At 34.4% G+C, this 17,400-nt stretch overlaps 1 protein-coding gene across 4 annotated transcripts in view; it reads left to right on the top strand.

Annotated features, from left to right (window-relative positions):
* The window catches only part of ADGB (androglobin), a 143,319-nt gene that overhangs the window by 86,741 nt on the left and 39,178 nt on the right, over positions 1 to 17,400 (top strand). For all 4 annotated transcript variants that reach the window (XM_032651183.1, XM_032651180.1, XM_032651182.1 and 1 more), the window contains exons 22-26: positions 544 to 681; positions 2,390 to 2,483; positions 7,028 to 7,162; positions 7,712 to 7,865; positions 13,567 to 13,754. In XM_032651183.1, coding sequence (XP_032507074.1) covers positions 544 to 681; positions 2,390 to 2,483; positions 7,028 to 7,162; positions 7,712 to 7,865; positions 13,567 to 13,754 — 709 coding nt within the window. The remainder of the gene's footprint in view (positions 1 to 543; positions 682 to 2,389; positions 2,484 to 7,027; positions 7,163 to 7,711; positions 7,866 to 13,566; positions 13,755 to 17,400) is intronic.

Genomic DNA, 17,400 nt, shown 5'->3' with positions numbered 1-17,400 from the left:
AATTTTTGTGGAGTAGGTAGAATGGGTCTATATTAACAGTTGTAGAGTTCAGGCTATGCCCTGAGAAGCTCAAAAGGTTCCGAAGATCTGACGTGTGTCCCCTGTCCCACATACATCCAGGGCAGCCCAGAATTTCCCAGTTTTATTTGTTCCTGACCTTAAAGAGCATGACAATCACTATATATACAGTAGCACTGGAGTAGTTCAGGGAAGATTCTCTGATCTATGTAACCCTCATTTCCTCCTCTTCCGATGTTCTATTCCCACCATTTTAACATTTTCTTTCAATTTTAAAGAACCTTCATGCTACTTTCACATAGGAATCAATACTAGTTCACTAAAGTGTCAATATTTAGTGTTTCCCTTCTCCAGAATGTTTATATTCTAAAAAAGAACCACCTGCAGAAGGCAATGTTAAATATAACAACAAATCTATCGTTGTGGCACTTTATACATTAGAGGGCTTTAATAGTTAAAGGCGGTGAAAATTGGGGTAGAGATTAGATATAACTTTCAGTCCAAAGTTTGTTTTTCTCTTTCCAGCGGAATGGGTAGATGTTAAATGTAATGTGCCAATAAGTGACAAAGAGTATTCTCCTGAGGAAGTAGCAGCAGCAATTAAAATTCAAGCCATGTGGAGAGGGACGTACGTCAGATTACTTATGAAAGCTAGAACACCAGGTATACTTTTTCAATCATTTATAAAATGAACTTGCATAAATAAGGATGAATATTTGTTTACATGCTAACAAAAAGCATTTTAGAGTCATTCTACTTCACGGCTCAGCTAATTCTTTTTAATTCTATCAATATTGAATTTCCTTGAGTTCAGGATGCATGTCAGTACACTCGTGCTTTTTGTTCCTGGAATATAGTGCAATGCCTGGCACAGACTGAGCACACAACAAATACTGGCTGAAAGAATGAATGAATGATCAGCTGCATTTTCCCAATCTATCATGCGTTCTTTAAAAAACAGGAAACTGGCCTTTTTCTCCGTCCATCCCCTTTGCCTAGCAGAATGCTTTAGCAGTCAATTTCAGCTAAGTCATAGACAGTTTTTACATTTCTAGACCATTTTTCAAAGAAGCAAATGAATGAATAAATGAATTTAATGAAGAAGCTTCCATATATGCCTGTGGTGACATACATTTAGAAGGCATAAAGTGCTTTTAAAGTATATTATTATATTTATTAAATCAAATATATTTTGCATATGAAGTAAACTATTTCGTGAGGTCTGTTTTAACAGCTCAAAATAATACACTGCAGAGGCAAAAAAATTATGTTCAATTATTTTCATTCTTCAATTTTTGTTAACGCTTTTAGAGACAAAGCCTTGCCTCCAATAGAATTCTTTTGAGTATTTTGAAACATTTTGTTTTAAACATACGTCTGAAACATTTAATGAGAAATACCAAAATGTTCATCTAAGCAGTAAAAACTATAGATACACAAGTGTAAAGAGACACAAACTATATTGCATAGTTTTGTGGTAGAAAAATATTGCTGTCGCTTGATTTTTATATTTTTTTCTATCAGAAAAAAATTAATTATAAATTCATCCAATTACATATGTGGTAAAATACACATGTCCATATATGCTGTAAAAATTATATTCATACAATGATTGTTTTTATAAAGACAAAAATGAGCAGCTTAATAATATTTCAGTAGCATTTGCATTCTTTCACTCAACACATATTTATTGAATAATAACAGTTTAGCAGAACTGTTCTAGATTCTGGCCTTATAGAGTAAAACTGACAAGGTTTCTGCTCTGATGAATCTTGTGTTGTAGTGGTCACAGGCATATAGCAGAAAGTAAATATATTAAGATACTGATTTCAGATATGAGTAAGTACTGTGAAGAAATTAGGATAATTAGAAAAAAAGTCAGTTTCTGACATGTTAAATTTGAGGCACTTATTATGGATTTGCATTTTTCTTGCCAAATCACCTCTTAAGCCATTCGTGGATTATGCTTTAGATTAAGCTTCAGTGAGATCCTATTAGCCATTGTTTTTTAGAAAAATTGGATGGATTATTTTTTCTGACACAAGAGCTTTCATAAGGATTTTTTTTGGTGTGATAAATGACCTCTCATTGTAAATGCTTTGATGAGTATCTTCAATTAGATCAAAGAGCACTTTATAATTTTTAAACTAAAGATGAAGGGAAACAGTATATAATTGTGAGCAGAGCTCTTGACTAGAGGTTCATAGCTTTATGTTTTAAACATGGTTTACTGCTAGTAAAGCCTCAGACTTTGGATATTACCTTACTGGTGAGTTTCAACTCCCTCACCTGTAAATGGAGGGCTTAGAACAAAATGATTTTTCAGGCACCTTACAGCCTTGATATTGCTATTTTTTATCGTTATTTTTAGGCACAAAGGAAAATACCAGTGCTGCAGATACTCTTCAGAAAGTTTGGGCTGTACTGGAACAGAATATAGAACAGTATGCGATTTCTCTCTTAAGGTAAAGCAGTGTAATGATGTTTCTTATTGTAACCTTTCTTATTGTTTCCTACTGTAACCTAATGATGTACCTTTCTTAAGGTAAATTGGTATAATGATCTTACTGTAAGTTCCAGTTCAAATGCTACTATACTTGTTGAGTTTTTCCTAATCATCACAGCTAGAAACATACCATTCCTTCTGAACTTCCACACTTCCTACTTTTTGTTTGTCTTCATTGCACTTATCTAATACCCTAAGCATAAAACCTCTGAGAAGCAAAACAGAGTTTTTTTGAAGTCTTTTGGTGCTAAAGAGATAAAAGTTAGAGTTTAGGACCTGCTAGGGGAGAGGACTCCAGTAAACAATGAAAGTTGTCAGTTGAAATCCCTGGAGGACAACGTTCTAGAAACAGGGACAAGTGTGAAGTAGATTGAGCCTTAGGAAAACTGCATTTTAACCACAAACCATGTTCAAAGCAGGATAATCTGAAAAAACTAAGAGAAAATCATATATATATATATATATATATTATATATAAAAGAAGCAGACCACTTGGTGATGTAGGAGCTAGCAGACCAAATCTCTAAAGGTAAGTATTACGGAAATGCCCAAGAAAATAAAGGTTAAAGAAAGAGAAAATAAATTAAAAGTCTAGATTAATAAAACACAGTTAAATGGAAATTACATAAATAAGATTTTTAACAACTGAAATTCAAAACTTTTTAATTAGTTAACAGCAGATCAGGAAGAATAGAGGAAGAGATTAGTGAAGTGGGAGATAGGTCAATAGAAAAAAGGTGGAAAATAAGGAAAGAGCTAAGGGACATGGGGAACATGCTTAGAAAGTCTAATATTTGTATCATTATAGTCCCAGAATGTAAAAAGATAATAGCTGACAAATTTCCAAAACTGATAAAATACATCAACCCATATCTTCAAGAGACTCTGCATGCACACTCCATGCAGGAAGGACACGAAGAGAACCATACCCAGACTCATTGTAGTCAAATTGCTGAAAACCAAAGGCCAAAAGAAAAACCTTCAAAGTAACCAGAGAAATAAGACACACTATTTTCAAAGGACAATCACACTAAGAGCCATATGTAAGAGTAAATTCTTAACCTTACCAATGCAAAATGCAGAAGTTGGGTAATAAGCTTTAAAGAGTTCTAAGGTTCTATAGCATTATTGCAGAAGTGGTAAAAGTAATAATCTAGATGAAACACTGGTAGGGCAAGGATACATAATACATTCGCTAGCAATATGCTAATGGATCCACAAGTGAATTTAAGAAATAAGATTAATCTTATACATATTCCAGAGAACAGAAAAAAAGAGGAGACATTTACCAACTCATAACCTTGATTTAAAAAACTCAACAAGGACAGGAAAAAAAGTGAAATTGCAAACCAAATGCCCTCATGAAATTAGATGAAAAAATGTAATAAAATATTAGCAAATCAAACTCAGAATTATATAAAAAGAATAATACCTTATAACCAAGTGGCTCTCCCAATCTAAGATGTGTAATAGTGGTTTAACATTAGGAAATTCATCAATTCGGCACATTAACAGGGAAAAGGAACAAATCACTCGGTTCTCTGGCTAGGTTCAGAAAAAAACATTTGAAAAAATTTAACAAAAATTCAAAATTTTTAAATTTTTTAGCAAACTAGGATTAGAGAAGACTTTCCTTAATATGTTATGGTATCTGCTATTTTTAAGCAATTACTACAAACATGATTAGTGGTGAAATTTTGAAAGCTTTTTCTTGAGTTTGAGAATGAGACAAAGAGGCCTGAACAAACACTTCTATTCAAGATAGTCCTGGAATTTTGTGAAGGGCAAAAAGGCAATAAAGCAAAATAAAAGTCACCAGAGTTTGAAGGGAAGAAATAAAACTACTGTTTACAGGCAACATGGTTATATATGTAGAAAATGCCAGAAAACCTACATGAATTTATTAGAATTAATGAGAAAATTAAAGAAAAGTTTCTGGATACAAGGTCAAAATGAAATAATGATTGGACTTATATTTATAAGCGACAAATAGAAAATTATGCATGTAAACATATAAAAATTTAAAATAACCTAAAGTTATTGAAAAAATCTCATGATGAGCCAAATGTCAAAATTTTTAATTTGGAAAAAATCCAAATTTGTATTTTCCCAACCCTGAGAGCGAGTACCTCACTCACCTCACCCAAGTCCTGACCTGTGGATACTGCTGTCACCTGATAATTCAGCTTGATTAAACTTTTGCTCCAGAAGCCTGTTTTCTAAAACGGGTACTCTTCTGCCTAAGACCCCAATTGTTTGGACAGACACAGAGAGCACGAAGAACCTCCTTCTCCAAACTGCTTCAACATTGTAAGGAAGATTTCTGGCCCAGAAATTACATCTAATTTTCACGTAAATGGAGTGCTAAAATCATGTGTTGCCTTATTAGGGACTCAGGTCAGTTCACTATGGAGGTGTATTTGAAACACAGGCATAACTCCTTCAGGGAGCTGGCGTTCCTCTCCATGTGTTCCTTCTACCATAGCCAAGAGCATTTCCCAGAAAGAAACTCAGCGAATATCCACTGCAGATATTGGCCATGCTCTTTCAATAGTCTGAGTTGCACACCCCAATCTATTGAACGGATGAAACTCACAAGTCTCACCCATCTTTAAACTTAAATGTCAGGAGCATCCAAAGCTACCTCCTCATCCTAGAAGGCATTAATTACACGGTCAAAAGCACACCTTTTGGTATGAGACCTAATGCTAACCCCACTTCTACTAATTATCAGATGTGTGACCTGGGGTAAGTTTCTTATCCTCCCTGAACATAAAATTAAGTTTTTTTCATCTGTAATATAAGGATAATAATATCTACTTCATAGTATTATTCCTTTATAAAGCTGAAAAGATAAATTAAGGTAATCCTGGAAAATTATTTAGCACAATGCTACAGATTGAGCCATTACACAACATTAGTTATTATAAATATTGCTATTATTAGTAGTAGTACATGAGTAACTTTGAGGTCCTTGAGCCTAGCCTTGCATTCTCAGACCTGTAGGGGCACAACTTCAACAGCTGGCTTTGGGCAAGGCTCAGTTTTCCAATATAACTTTCTCTCTGTCCTAGGATGCAAAGTTAAAACTAAATCTTTTGATTATGTCAGGGATATCTCTCTATGGGTCATTTAAGATATTCCACATGGTACAGCAGGATTTTGATGGTCCTATACTCATTAGAATTTCCTGAGGTATATGAAAATGTGTAGAATGTGTGATGGAAACAGTGACAGTCTGGAAAGCCTTTAAATTGCACCCTTCTCTTAGAATCGTGGTGGGACCCACTGCACTCAGTTCCCTATGTGGCCTGCTTAGTTCCTGTACTGGCTCAGCCAGCTCCTGCATTTAGACTCAGCCAGCCCCCATATGATTGACAGGGGTACTCTGCATTGACCGACCATCACGTCATACTTCCTAGTGAGGGTGATCAGGTTATTTATCAACCAAACTGGGACACTCTGACAGGGAACGGGGGAGCACTATTAATAATTATACCAGGGATATGAGCCTAAACCAGGACTGCCCCAGAAGAATCAGAATATATAATTGCCCTGGTCTTTGTTCTTGTCATTACTTTGAAAAGCTTTTTAAAATCCTTCCGAATACAAACCTGTCATTTTCCTCCCACCACCAAAGACCAGTGATCAAATGGAGCATGTGAATCCTATCCTCTGTGAGGATCTCTATGGCTCTGCTTCCCCGTGACAGTACAGTTGAGCCATCCACCTTCTGGAAGCCAAGAGCACCTCTAGCTCTGTCTAGACCTCTAACAGAGAACCATTCCTATGGCCATTATAGCTTCTGTCCCAGCTAATACCCAAGACATTGTATAAAAGACCTGAGATTCCTGGTGCTACTGAGGCTGGGTCCGGTTCCTGGCAGAGTGGGAGGTACAGGACCTGGAGGATCTCTCTCATCACTTCCATCGTGTTCTGGAATATGCCACAGGCTTCCAGGGGTCAAACACGGAGAAACCTCAGTTGCACCAGAAATCATGTAGAAGGAAAACTCTGGCACTCTCCCCTTGTTCGTGGCCTCTATTTTCAGGGGGTTTTTTAGTCTTTTTTTCCAAATCCATTACTCACTTTAAACTCCATTCTAGTATTGAGTCTCCAGTCAACCCCAGACCTTCAGTGGCTTCCACCCAGTTTTATTGCTAGTTTGCATGCTTCTAGTTTAATCACCCTTATAGGTTGAACTTTAGTGCTGATTTCCCATCTATAAATTTCAGTTACTCCTTAGATCATGAATTAGGTTCTCTCTTGACTAAGAACTTCAAATAACTTTGGGCACCTTTGATAGACATCATGGTTAATCTGGAATGGGCTCTCCTGCTTTGGTGCCGTGCACCACGAGCCCCCATTTGATGAAGGACTCAATCTAGCCAACAATGTACTACGATATTTTATGCTGTTTTTTTGCCTATTTCTTTTTTGTAAATAGAATTTATTTTAAAAGTTGTTTTACCATTGGTACTTAAATTATTTTTAAATTTTTAGACGAATGTTTAAAAGTAAGTGCAAGTCTATGGAATCTTATCCATGCTATCAAGATGAAGAAACTAAGATTGCTTTTGCCGACTACACTGTGACTTACGCAGACCAGCCACCAAATACTTGGTTTATAGTATTCAGGTGAGGCTATCATATTGGCAAGTAATATCACTCTTAAGTGGCATGAAATATTCATATATACAGAGCTTTCTTTATGATTCTTTATGATAGTAGTAAAAGTATTAATATGAACGTTTAAGTTGCTTTCAGAAGTTAGTTAAAATTTCTTCCATATCTGCTATGCATAAATGAGATATTATAGAAATTTTTATTCATGTTTCTTTAAACAAAATATGAAGACTATGAAGTGTTAATTGTTAGAACTTTTTATGAGTATGGTAAACATAATAAAATAAATTGAGCCGCTTTCCGTATATAAATAAATTTACTAATTTCGAAGCAATAGCCTATTAGGTAAGAATCACAAATTACTTATAAATGGGGTTTCTTAAAAGGTTTGCATTTGCATGACAAAATAGTGTATCAATAAGAATTTTAAAGGAAAACAGTATGCTGCTTTTAAGTTATTTGCAACTTTAAACTTATGTTTTTATTTCTTAGCATCAAACCTAATTTCAGACTTTCTTTATGATTCATGTCAAGGGAAAGTTCATGCTTTTGTAATTACAGAGAAACATTTTTGGTTCCTCAAGATATGACTTTGGTTCCCAAAGTATATACTACACTTCCAGTCTGTATGCTCCACGTTGTTAATAATGACACAATGGAACAAGTGCCAAAGGTATTCCAAAAAGTGGTGCCTTATCTTTACACTAAGAATAAGGTAGGTGTAAAATTTATTCTCCTCATACGATAGAATAGCAGTGAGAAGTCAGCACCCTGAGAGGTTCCAACAGAAGGTAGAACAGATGAGTTTTCAATCTACGTAACAGAGGAATAGGGTCCTGGTCTTTCTCCATAGAAGTCCCATGTATTTGACAGCAAAAGGTAATTAATGCGAGTGCTAGAACATTCACCCTCCTTCTTATCTTTTATCCAAAGAAAATATGACAAAAGGAAAAGTTAGAAATCCTCATTATTAAAATCATAAAATCATACAAACCCTTAAAATGAAAATGGAGGTAAAGAGCACATTTATTCCTATCCCTAAACCAAACCAAAGCAGCAGGTTTTCTCAGCTTCCCAGTGGGTTTTTTATTCTATTCCTAAACATGTCAGAAGATTGTGATTACACAGCCACTCACCATCCCAGCAGCCCCAGCCTTTTCCAGGGCTACCCAGATTCCTTCAAGAATAGACACTCTCGGCACGTTACTCCTGCTGAACACAGACCCTGATGGTTGATGTCCACGCAAATCATGTTACTTCTCTATTTACCTGAACCTCATTTTTGTGTTTCCAGTCACTTCTTCTAAGAGGGAAGCACGATAAAAGCTAGTGTATACCTGCACTGCAAATCAGGAGATCTCCTGTAGCTCTCATGTTCCATTCTTTAGTTGTATGGCTTTGAACCTCTTTATTTTTCTCTTCGAGCTGTGGTTGTGACTGACTTCTATGGTTCTATGCATTATTTTGTATAAATTTAGACATATCTACCTGATGAATACTGGTTTATAGGAATAAAAGATACAGAATATCTCTCCTTAAAAGAACCCGATAGTTCTTTTGAGTTATTTTAAGAATTTTTTAACATAAGACTTTATTTTTTAGAGTCAGCAAAATTGAGAGGAAAGTACAGAGATAGCGCTTATACTCTCTTCTCCCCCACATGCACAGCCTTCCTCATTATCAACATCCCCTACCAGAGTGGTGCATTTGTTACAATTGCTCATTTTACATTGACACATCATAATCACACAAAGTCCATAGTTTACATATGGTTCGCTGTTTGTACCAGTGTTGTACCTTCTATGGGTTTAGACAAATGTAAAATGACATGCATCCATTATTATGAGATCATGCAGAGTATTTTTACTGCCCTAATAATCCTCTGTGTTCCACTTATTTATCCACCCACCCCAAGCCCTGCCAACCACTGATCCTCTATCTCCATAGTTTTGTCTTTTCCAAAATGTCATGAAGTCGGAATCATATAGTACATAAGAAAACTTTTCAGATTGGCTTCCTTCACTTTAAAACCTGCATTTATGCTTTCTTCATGTCTTTTCATGGCTAATAGCTCATTTATTTTTAATGTTGAATAATATTTCATGTCTGGATATACCACCGTTTATTTATCCATTCACCTACTGTAGAACACCTTGGCTGCTTCCAAGTTTTGGCAATCATGAACAAAGTGTGCATGTTTTTGCATGGACATAAGTTTTTAACTCCTTTGGGTAAATAACAAGAAGCATAATTTCTGGATCATATAGTGAGAAACCACCAAACTGTTTACTTTTGTAAGAAACCACCAAACTGGCTTCCAAAATGTCTGTAACATTTTTCATTCCTGCAGCAGTATATGAGAGCTCCCATTGCTCCATACCCTCCTCAGCATCTGGTGTTGTCAGTGTTCTGGATTTTGGCCATTTTAATACCTGTGTAGTGTTATTTCATTGTTGTTTTAGTTTCTCTGATGTCATATGATGTGGAGCATCTTTTCGTATGCTTATTTGCCATCTATATTTCTTCTTTGATGAGGTGTCTGTTAAAATATTTGGCCAATTTTTAAATCAGGTTGTTAGTTTTCTTATTATTGAGTTTTAAAAGTTTTTGTACATTTTGGAAACAGTCCTTTATCATATGTGTCTTTTGCAAATATTTTTTCCCAGTCTATGGCTTGTCTTCTCATTTTCTTGACATGTTCTTTGACAGAGCAAAAGTTTTTAATTTTAATAAAGTCCAGCTTCACTAAAATTCATGGATCCAGTTTCGTGGATCATGCCTTTTTTGTTGGATCTGGAAAGTCATTGCCATACCCAAGAGATTCCTAGGCTTTCTCTTATGTTACCCTCTAAGAGTTTTATAGTTTTGTATTTTACATTTTGGTCTGTAATCTGTTTGGAGTTAATTTTTGTGAAGGGTGAGGGTCTGTGTCTAGATTCTCTTTTTTGCTTTGGGTGTCCAGTTTTTCCAGCACCATTTGTTGAAAAGACTGTTTTTGATCCATTGTATTGCCTTTGCTCTTTTGTCAAATATCCGTTCACTACATTTATGTGGGTCTATTTCTGGGTCTATTCTATTCCATTGATCTGTATGTCTGTTACTTTGTCAAAATGACACTGTCTTAATGATGACAGCTTTATAGTGAGTCTTAAAGTCGATTAGTTTCAGTTCTCCAACTTTGTTTTTCACTTTCAGTATTGTGTTGGTTATTCTTGGTCTTCTCCATATAAACCTTACAACCAGTTTGTTGGTATCCATAAAATAGCATGCTGAGATTTTGAATGAGATTGCATTAAATCTATAGATCAAGTTGGAAATAACGGAAATATTCACAGTGTTGATTCTTCCTATCCATGAACATAGAATATCTCTTCATTTTTTTAGTTCTCCTTTGACTTTGTTCATCAGCGTTTTATAATTTTTTTCATACACATTTTATACATATTTTGTTAGATTTATATCTAAGTATTTCAGTTTTGTGGATGCTAATGTAATTTGTTTTTAATTTCAAATTCTACTTGTTCACTGTTAAACTATTTTAGAGATTTTAGGAAACTTTTTAAAAATCAGGGCAATTAAATCTTTCATGAAATCATTTAATCCATTTATATCTATACATAGAGGTGTGTGGCTGTGTATAACTATTGTTAAACCTTTATATTTTACTAATGAGTTTTTATACTATTTCATTATAATTTAAAAACTCATCTTTTATTAAAAGCTTATCATTTTTTTCTATTTTTCATGAGATACAAATTTTCTCAATAATGCAGTCTGATTTTACTAAATTTGAAGATATTATCAAATTGTAAATTGGACTTAAGTCATTTTGTTTGTATTAAATTTTGCACATTGTGTGCAGTTATGTATATTTGGAGTTATATACTTAAATGTAATTTTTAAAAACTCAAAGTCTGTGCACCAATATGTTATTTTTCTAATTGCTTTGAAAGAGTATTTATATTTCAATTAAAAATAGAAGAATTTGCCAATAAAAGACAATTTCTGTACATCAAACAGGTACTTAAAAACTGAATTTATTTGACCCTAATATAATTTGACCCTCCATACAACTCCCTTTTGCACTATATTTATTCTCCCTTATGTCCTCGTAAATAGCAATTTATTAAAAATTATAGCTTGGGAAATTTATTAATAAACCTTGCCTCTCTCCAGCAGAATATCTTGGGTTAAACCAAATACTATACGAGATAACTAGTTCTTCGTTAACAAACTTGTCTTCACACCAGGAACAATTGATGGGTTATTTTTATAATGTCTGTTTGTCAAGTTTGGCCTAGATTTCCTTTTGAATATAAAAATTTATTTCATTTGTGATTGGAAATCAAAAGTCCCAAAGATCCATATGAAAAAGATGATATCATCCAAAGGGAGACTCTATCAAGATCATAGATGTCATTAAATTCTAGAGATAAGCTCTTTACTTGACTAGATAAGTATACTAATATTAATCATATTAGCCACTGATACTTAATTTTTGTAGGGATCTTTAAGGATATTTAGTTGAACCACATAAGAATCTGATTCTTGTTTATATCTAGCATACTTTGGGTTTGGTTTGGGTTTTGTTTAGTACTCCCAGTGAAGACCTCCCTTTCTAGACTAAACTTGAATTTGGGGGGTAGCTTTAAATGACACATTTTGAGTCAATATGCAGAAAAACACTCTATCTCCATTTAACTATTATTTCTAAACTGTAAATTTAGGATTGCAACAAGCATAGCCATTCCCTCTGTCAAATACCTCCTTCTTCTAACCTCTCACTCTGGGTCTTTTTAGAATAAAATGGAGAGAATGAGGAGGAGAATATAGAGCTGTATGAATACAAGAATAGCTTCAGTCATCCTTCTGTGGTATGGTTTTCCTTTCATCACAATTCTTGATCTTTGAACATTTCTCCAAATTATTTAAGTCTCCTCTAAAATGTAGTTCCCAGAACTAAATTCAGCCTCTAAAGGGAATTCCAACCCATCTGAAGGAGGATCATTACTCCATTGTTTCGTAGCCCATGATCGCGTTCGCATTTTGGCACTTGCCAGGCATTTGACACATATGTAGCCTATTTTAGGTCAACTTTTTCTAACATACGTCCACAGAACTAGTGTCTGAGGTTAAAAAAAATAAAAACACCTGGTTACACAGTTAATCCTTTAGAATTGTTTGACATATATTTTTTCATAATTTTTCAAAGACCATAATCTGTGATTTGAAATACTTATCTATGAGGTTTCTCAGTACTCAGTACTCGATTATGTTACTCTTCTATTACAGAGTCTTGAGGTCGGTTTAGAGTCACCAGGTCCTCTCAAAATCCTATCACTGGTTTAGCTTTAGACTTTCACCTACCAATATCTATCCTACCATTTTATAAACTTTTATTCCTCTCAAAATTGTTCTCTGAGTCTAGGCACGCACAAAATCAGAGTCATGTACTTTTGTTTTGCTTCTTTAATAGATCACTACCACAAGCCCAAATAATAACAAAAACAGCAATAAATCTGCACTTTGCTGATAAAAACACTTTAGCATACATGATTTATCTTCCTTTTCTTCTTGCCCCAAACGTAATGTCAAAGGTCCTTATGGGTGTTGCAATTCTGATCTTATTACAGGTTTTGGAATTTTGGTTAACATTCCTAGGTGTTTTTTGCAATGTTATGAATTCATTCTGTCTTGTGTATTTCTAACTTTTGTTCCTAAAAATCTAGACACATTGGAGAGCTTCCTCTGCATCAGAGAGCAACTGGAATACAAATCTATATTCTTCTGTCTTGTTAGAAATGTATGGAATTATAAACTCAGAATTACTTTGAACTTTTGTCTGTTAGCACTTTCCCAGGTTCCTTAACTGCTTCTTTTCTCCAACCTAAAGAGCTCATCTCCAGGCTCACATCTGGGTTCCATGGAACCAGATCTGCTGCTAATTTGATAGCTTTACCTGCCAGTGGTCATCCTAAGGGCACTACATTTCCATAAACTCCTCTGCCTTTTTCATCTCATATTTAGAAAGATGATACTGAGAAGACAGGGAAATCAAGTAGGAAGCTATTGGGCTAATCCAGGATGATATAATGATAAAAATCTGCCTTAGGAAGCATTAGGAGAATTAGCAGGAAATGTAGTAATCATCTACCACAGTTAAGCACTTTTTTTGTATAGCTAGGGAACCATACAAACAAAAGTGTTAGTTTTCCATTTTCTCCAAAAACATGTAAGATAGCAATTTTTGAGAGGGATTTCAAAACATGCTAGTGATTTGTTGATTATCAATAGATTTTAGGATCTTTATGTATATTAAGATAATAAAGATTTTTAATACTGTGAAATCATCTATTGTACCTTTGAGAGACTAGTGACCATGTCACTTACTTCTATGTAATTCTTTTTTCCTGTAGAAAGGATATACATTCGTGGCTGAAGCATATACTGGTGATGTGTATGTAACATCCTCACGATGGAAAATGCGCCTCATTGGTTCTTATCATCCACTCCCATGTCTGTCTCGAGATCCTCCATGTAATACCTTTGCCATAAAGGAAATCAGAGATTACTACATACCCAATGATAAGAAAATTGTATTCAGGTATGTGACAGAAAGGAAATGCATTCCTTTGAAAATATTAATAATTTTTGTATTAAATAATTGACTTTAAATTTAAATATTTTATTTTAAATATTAATATTATCAAAATCAGTAAATTTTCTATAAAATCCTGGGTGAATTTTGAACTTCACTTTTATACTCTTTTGGAAACAACATAGAGAGTAATGTGATTATATAAATGTTATATAAGATCAAGCCTATGTTGCACATAATGGTTTCTTAGTCCTCATAGTATTTGACTTTCATTGAACATCCTAACACTCTTCCCTCTTTTTACTCTCTCCTCGTTCTGTTCCATCTCTAACTCTTCTCTTGTGTAGGTTTCTCCTTATCTGCCAACTCATCCTTCTTTTCATATGTATTTATAGATTCTCCATGAATAGCCTCATCGTGGACTCCACTCTCTTTCATTAATCAGCCCTTTTGATTCTCATTCCCTCATACCTCTCATCTCTATGCCCTCCTCTTTATTCTCAATGTCCTCCACTACTTCAGGGCCTCATTATATTTTGTCTATAGAAATGCTGTGTCCATGTCTCCGTTATATTCACTCTTCATTTTTAACTATTTCTCTGTCTCTCTCACTTTATTCATTTACATATCCATCCTTTACTACCAGAGTAGTTACCTTTCTAACAAACACATTTAAATATGTGATTTCCCATCTTTAAAATTTTGGACAAATTTCCATTGGCTGTAAAGTAAAATCCAAACCACAAACACTCCTGCCCAGCCTCCCAACACACTGTGCACTCTCTTGATGGAGCTATGGACCAGCTCCTGACATATTTGTGATGTGATTTTATCTTGCCCATGCCTTTCCTCTCATCTTGTTATATTCTGTCTCCATTTTTCCACCTAGCAAAATTTATCACTTTTAAGGATCACTTTCAAGAGTCAAATCTTTTATACCCAAACCTCCAAATATAACTAGTTAGTCCTGGTCGTGCTTCTATAGTCTTTGGTTCTTTCTGAGAATGTGACATATCAAATTTTATCTGGTTAATTTCACATACACCTCCATGAGAATTAACATTTATTGGAGGCAGGAACCATATCTTATCAATACAGGACGTATTGATATATGCCTGACACGTAGTTGGCCTTCACTAAATATTGTTAAATGTTCATTAAATGAGTTGTTAGAATACTTGTCTTCTCTTTTCATATATTTTTTCTATGCAGAAAGTTTGGCAAATATGTTATTTATTAAGGAAATAAAAATCACACATAATCAAACAACCTAGAAACTATCATTGTTAGTATTCTATTGTATTTTCTTAGAATGTTTTTTCTAGTCACAGTTTAACTTATTAAAATAATAACATAAGTTTTATAATCTGACTTTTTACTTAACATTATAGTGTTAACATTTCCCAATGCCGTTAAGACATTTTGTGAACTCTTTTTCATGATTATCTAATAATTATTCACATGAATATACAAATTTTTTGGTTATTGGTTATTCCCTGTTGTTACAAATTTCCTTTTCTACTTTTTCTATAGTATTAATAGAGATATGATGGGCATATTTTATTGTAAATATTAAAGAAAATTTCTGATTATTGTCTAAAGATTTATTGTTTTAAGGAGATTAAATATTTTAAAGAAACCATACATATTGGTAAATTGGTTTTCAAAAGTAAAACCCAAGTCTTTCTGACAGTATAGGCACAAATAATAATTCATTGTATTCTGGCTGATTTTTCTCTATAATTAATATTTATTTGTTCCTTAAAACCTTTTTCCCTTTAACAAACATGCTCACATTTTTTGCAAAGAAAGATAATCAACAACAAAACTAAATTACAGAACAATATATACAGTATATCGCAAGTATATTTTCTTTTTTTTTCCTTTTTAATATCTTTATTGGAGTATAATTGCTTTACAATGGTGTGTTAGTTTCTGCTTTAGAACAAAGTGAATCAGTTATATATATACGTTCCCATATCTCTTCCCTCTTGCGTCTCCTTCCCTCCCACCCTCCTTATGCCACCCCTCTAGGTGGTCACAAAGCACTGAGCCGACCTCCCTGTGCTATGCGGCTGCTTCCCACTAGCTATCTATTTTACGTTTGGTAGTGTATATATGTCCATGCCATTCTCTCACTTTGTCACAGCTTACCCTTCCCCCTCCCCATATCCTCAAGTCCATTCTCTAGTAGGTCTGTGTCTTTATTCCCGTCTTGCTCCTAGGTTCTTCATGACATTTTTTTTTTCTTAGATTCCATATATATGTGTTAGTATACGGTATTTCTCTTTCTGACTGACTTCACTCTGTATGACAGACTCTAGGTCCATCTACCACACTACAAATAACTCAATTTCATTTCTTTTCATGGCTGAGTAATATTCCATTGTATATATGTGCCACATCTTCTTTATCCACTCATCTGTTGATGGACACTTAGGTTGCTTCCATGTCATGGCTATTGTAAATAGAGCTGCAATGAACATTTTGGTACGTGACTCTTTTTGAATTATGGTTTTCTCAGGGTATATGCCCAGTAGTGGGATTGCTGGGTCATATGGTAGTTCTATTTTTAGATTTTTAAGGAAACTCCATACTGTTCTCCATAGTGGCTGTATCAATTTACATTCCCACCAACAGTGCAAGAGGGTTCCCTTTTCTCCATACCCTCTCCAGGATTTGTTGTTTGTAGATTTTCTGATGATGCCCATTCTAACTGGTGTGAGGTGATACGTCATTGTAGTTTTGATTTGCATTTCTCTAACAATTAGTGATATTGAACAACTTTTCATGTGCCTCTTGGCCATCTGTATGTCTTCTTTGGAGAAATGTCTATTTAGGTCTTCTGCCCGTTTTTGGATTGGGTTGTTTGTTTTTTTGATATTGAGCTGCATGAGCTGTTTGTATGTTTTGGAGATGAATGCTTTGTCAGTTTCTTCATTTGCAAATATTTTCTCCCATTCTGAGGGTTGTCTTTTGGTCTTGTTTATGGTTTCCTTTGCTGTGCAAAAGCTGTGAAGTTTCATTAGGTCCCATTTGTTTATTTTTATTTTTATTTCCATTTCTCTAGGAGGTGGGTCAAAAAGGATCTTGCTGTGATTTATGTCATAGAGTGTTCTGCCTATGTTTTCCTCTAAGAGTTTGATAGTGTCTGGCCTTACATTTAGGTCTTTAATCCATTTTGAGTTTATCTTTGTGTATGGTGTTCCAAGTATATTTTCTTGTGTTTATAGTTGTTTATATATTTTATATACAGGTAAAATTTTAGAGAAAATACTAAACAAAAGCACATAAACTGAGGGCAATAAAAGGGTTGAAGAATTCTCTTTTTAATCTATCTGCTTCTTGTAATATATTTGCATACTGCCTTTTAGAAGAAAGCAAAAAAAAAAAAGGAGAGAAGGAAGGAAATGTGCCAGTAACTAAAAATAACAATTGTGATAAAGTATTTTAACTACTATGATAGGAAACCATTGTATCACACAGCAGGGCCACTATTAGACTCAGTGATATTGAACCCAATACCTAAATTAGTCATAGCAGCTGGTCCTAAATCTGTCAGGATGAGTTGAGAGGAAGGTGAGGAGAGAACTGCTTGAGTAGCACATGTAAAAATTCAGAAATTAGAGAGAATATGACCTTTTCAGTATGA

The sequence above is a fragment of the Phocoena sinus genome, chromosome 12, assembly GCF_008692025.1.
Source record: "Phocoena sinus isolate mPhoSin1 chromosome 12, mPhoSin1.pri, whole genome shotgun sequence".
NCBI lineage: Eukaryota > Metazoa > Chordata > Mammalia > Artiodactyla > Phocoenidae > Phocoena > Phocoena sinus.
The sequence above is the reverse complement of the archived record's forward strand: the minus strand, read 5'-3'. Positions and strand labels throughout refer to the sequence as shown.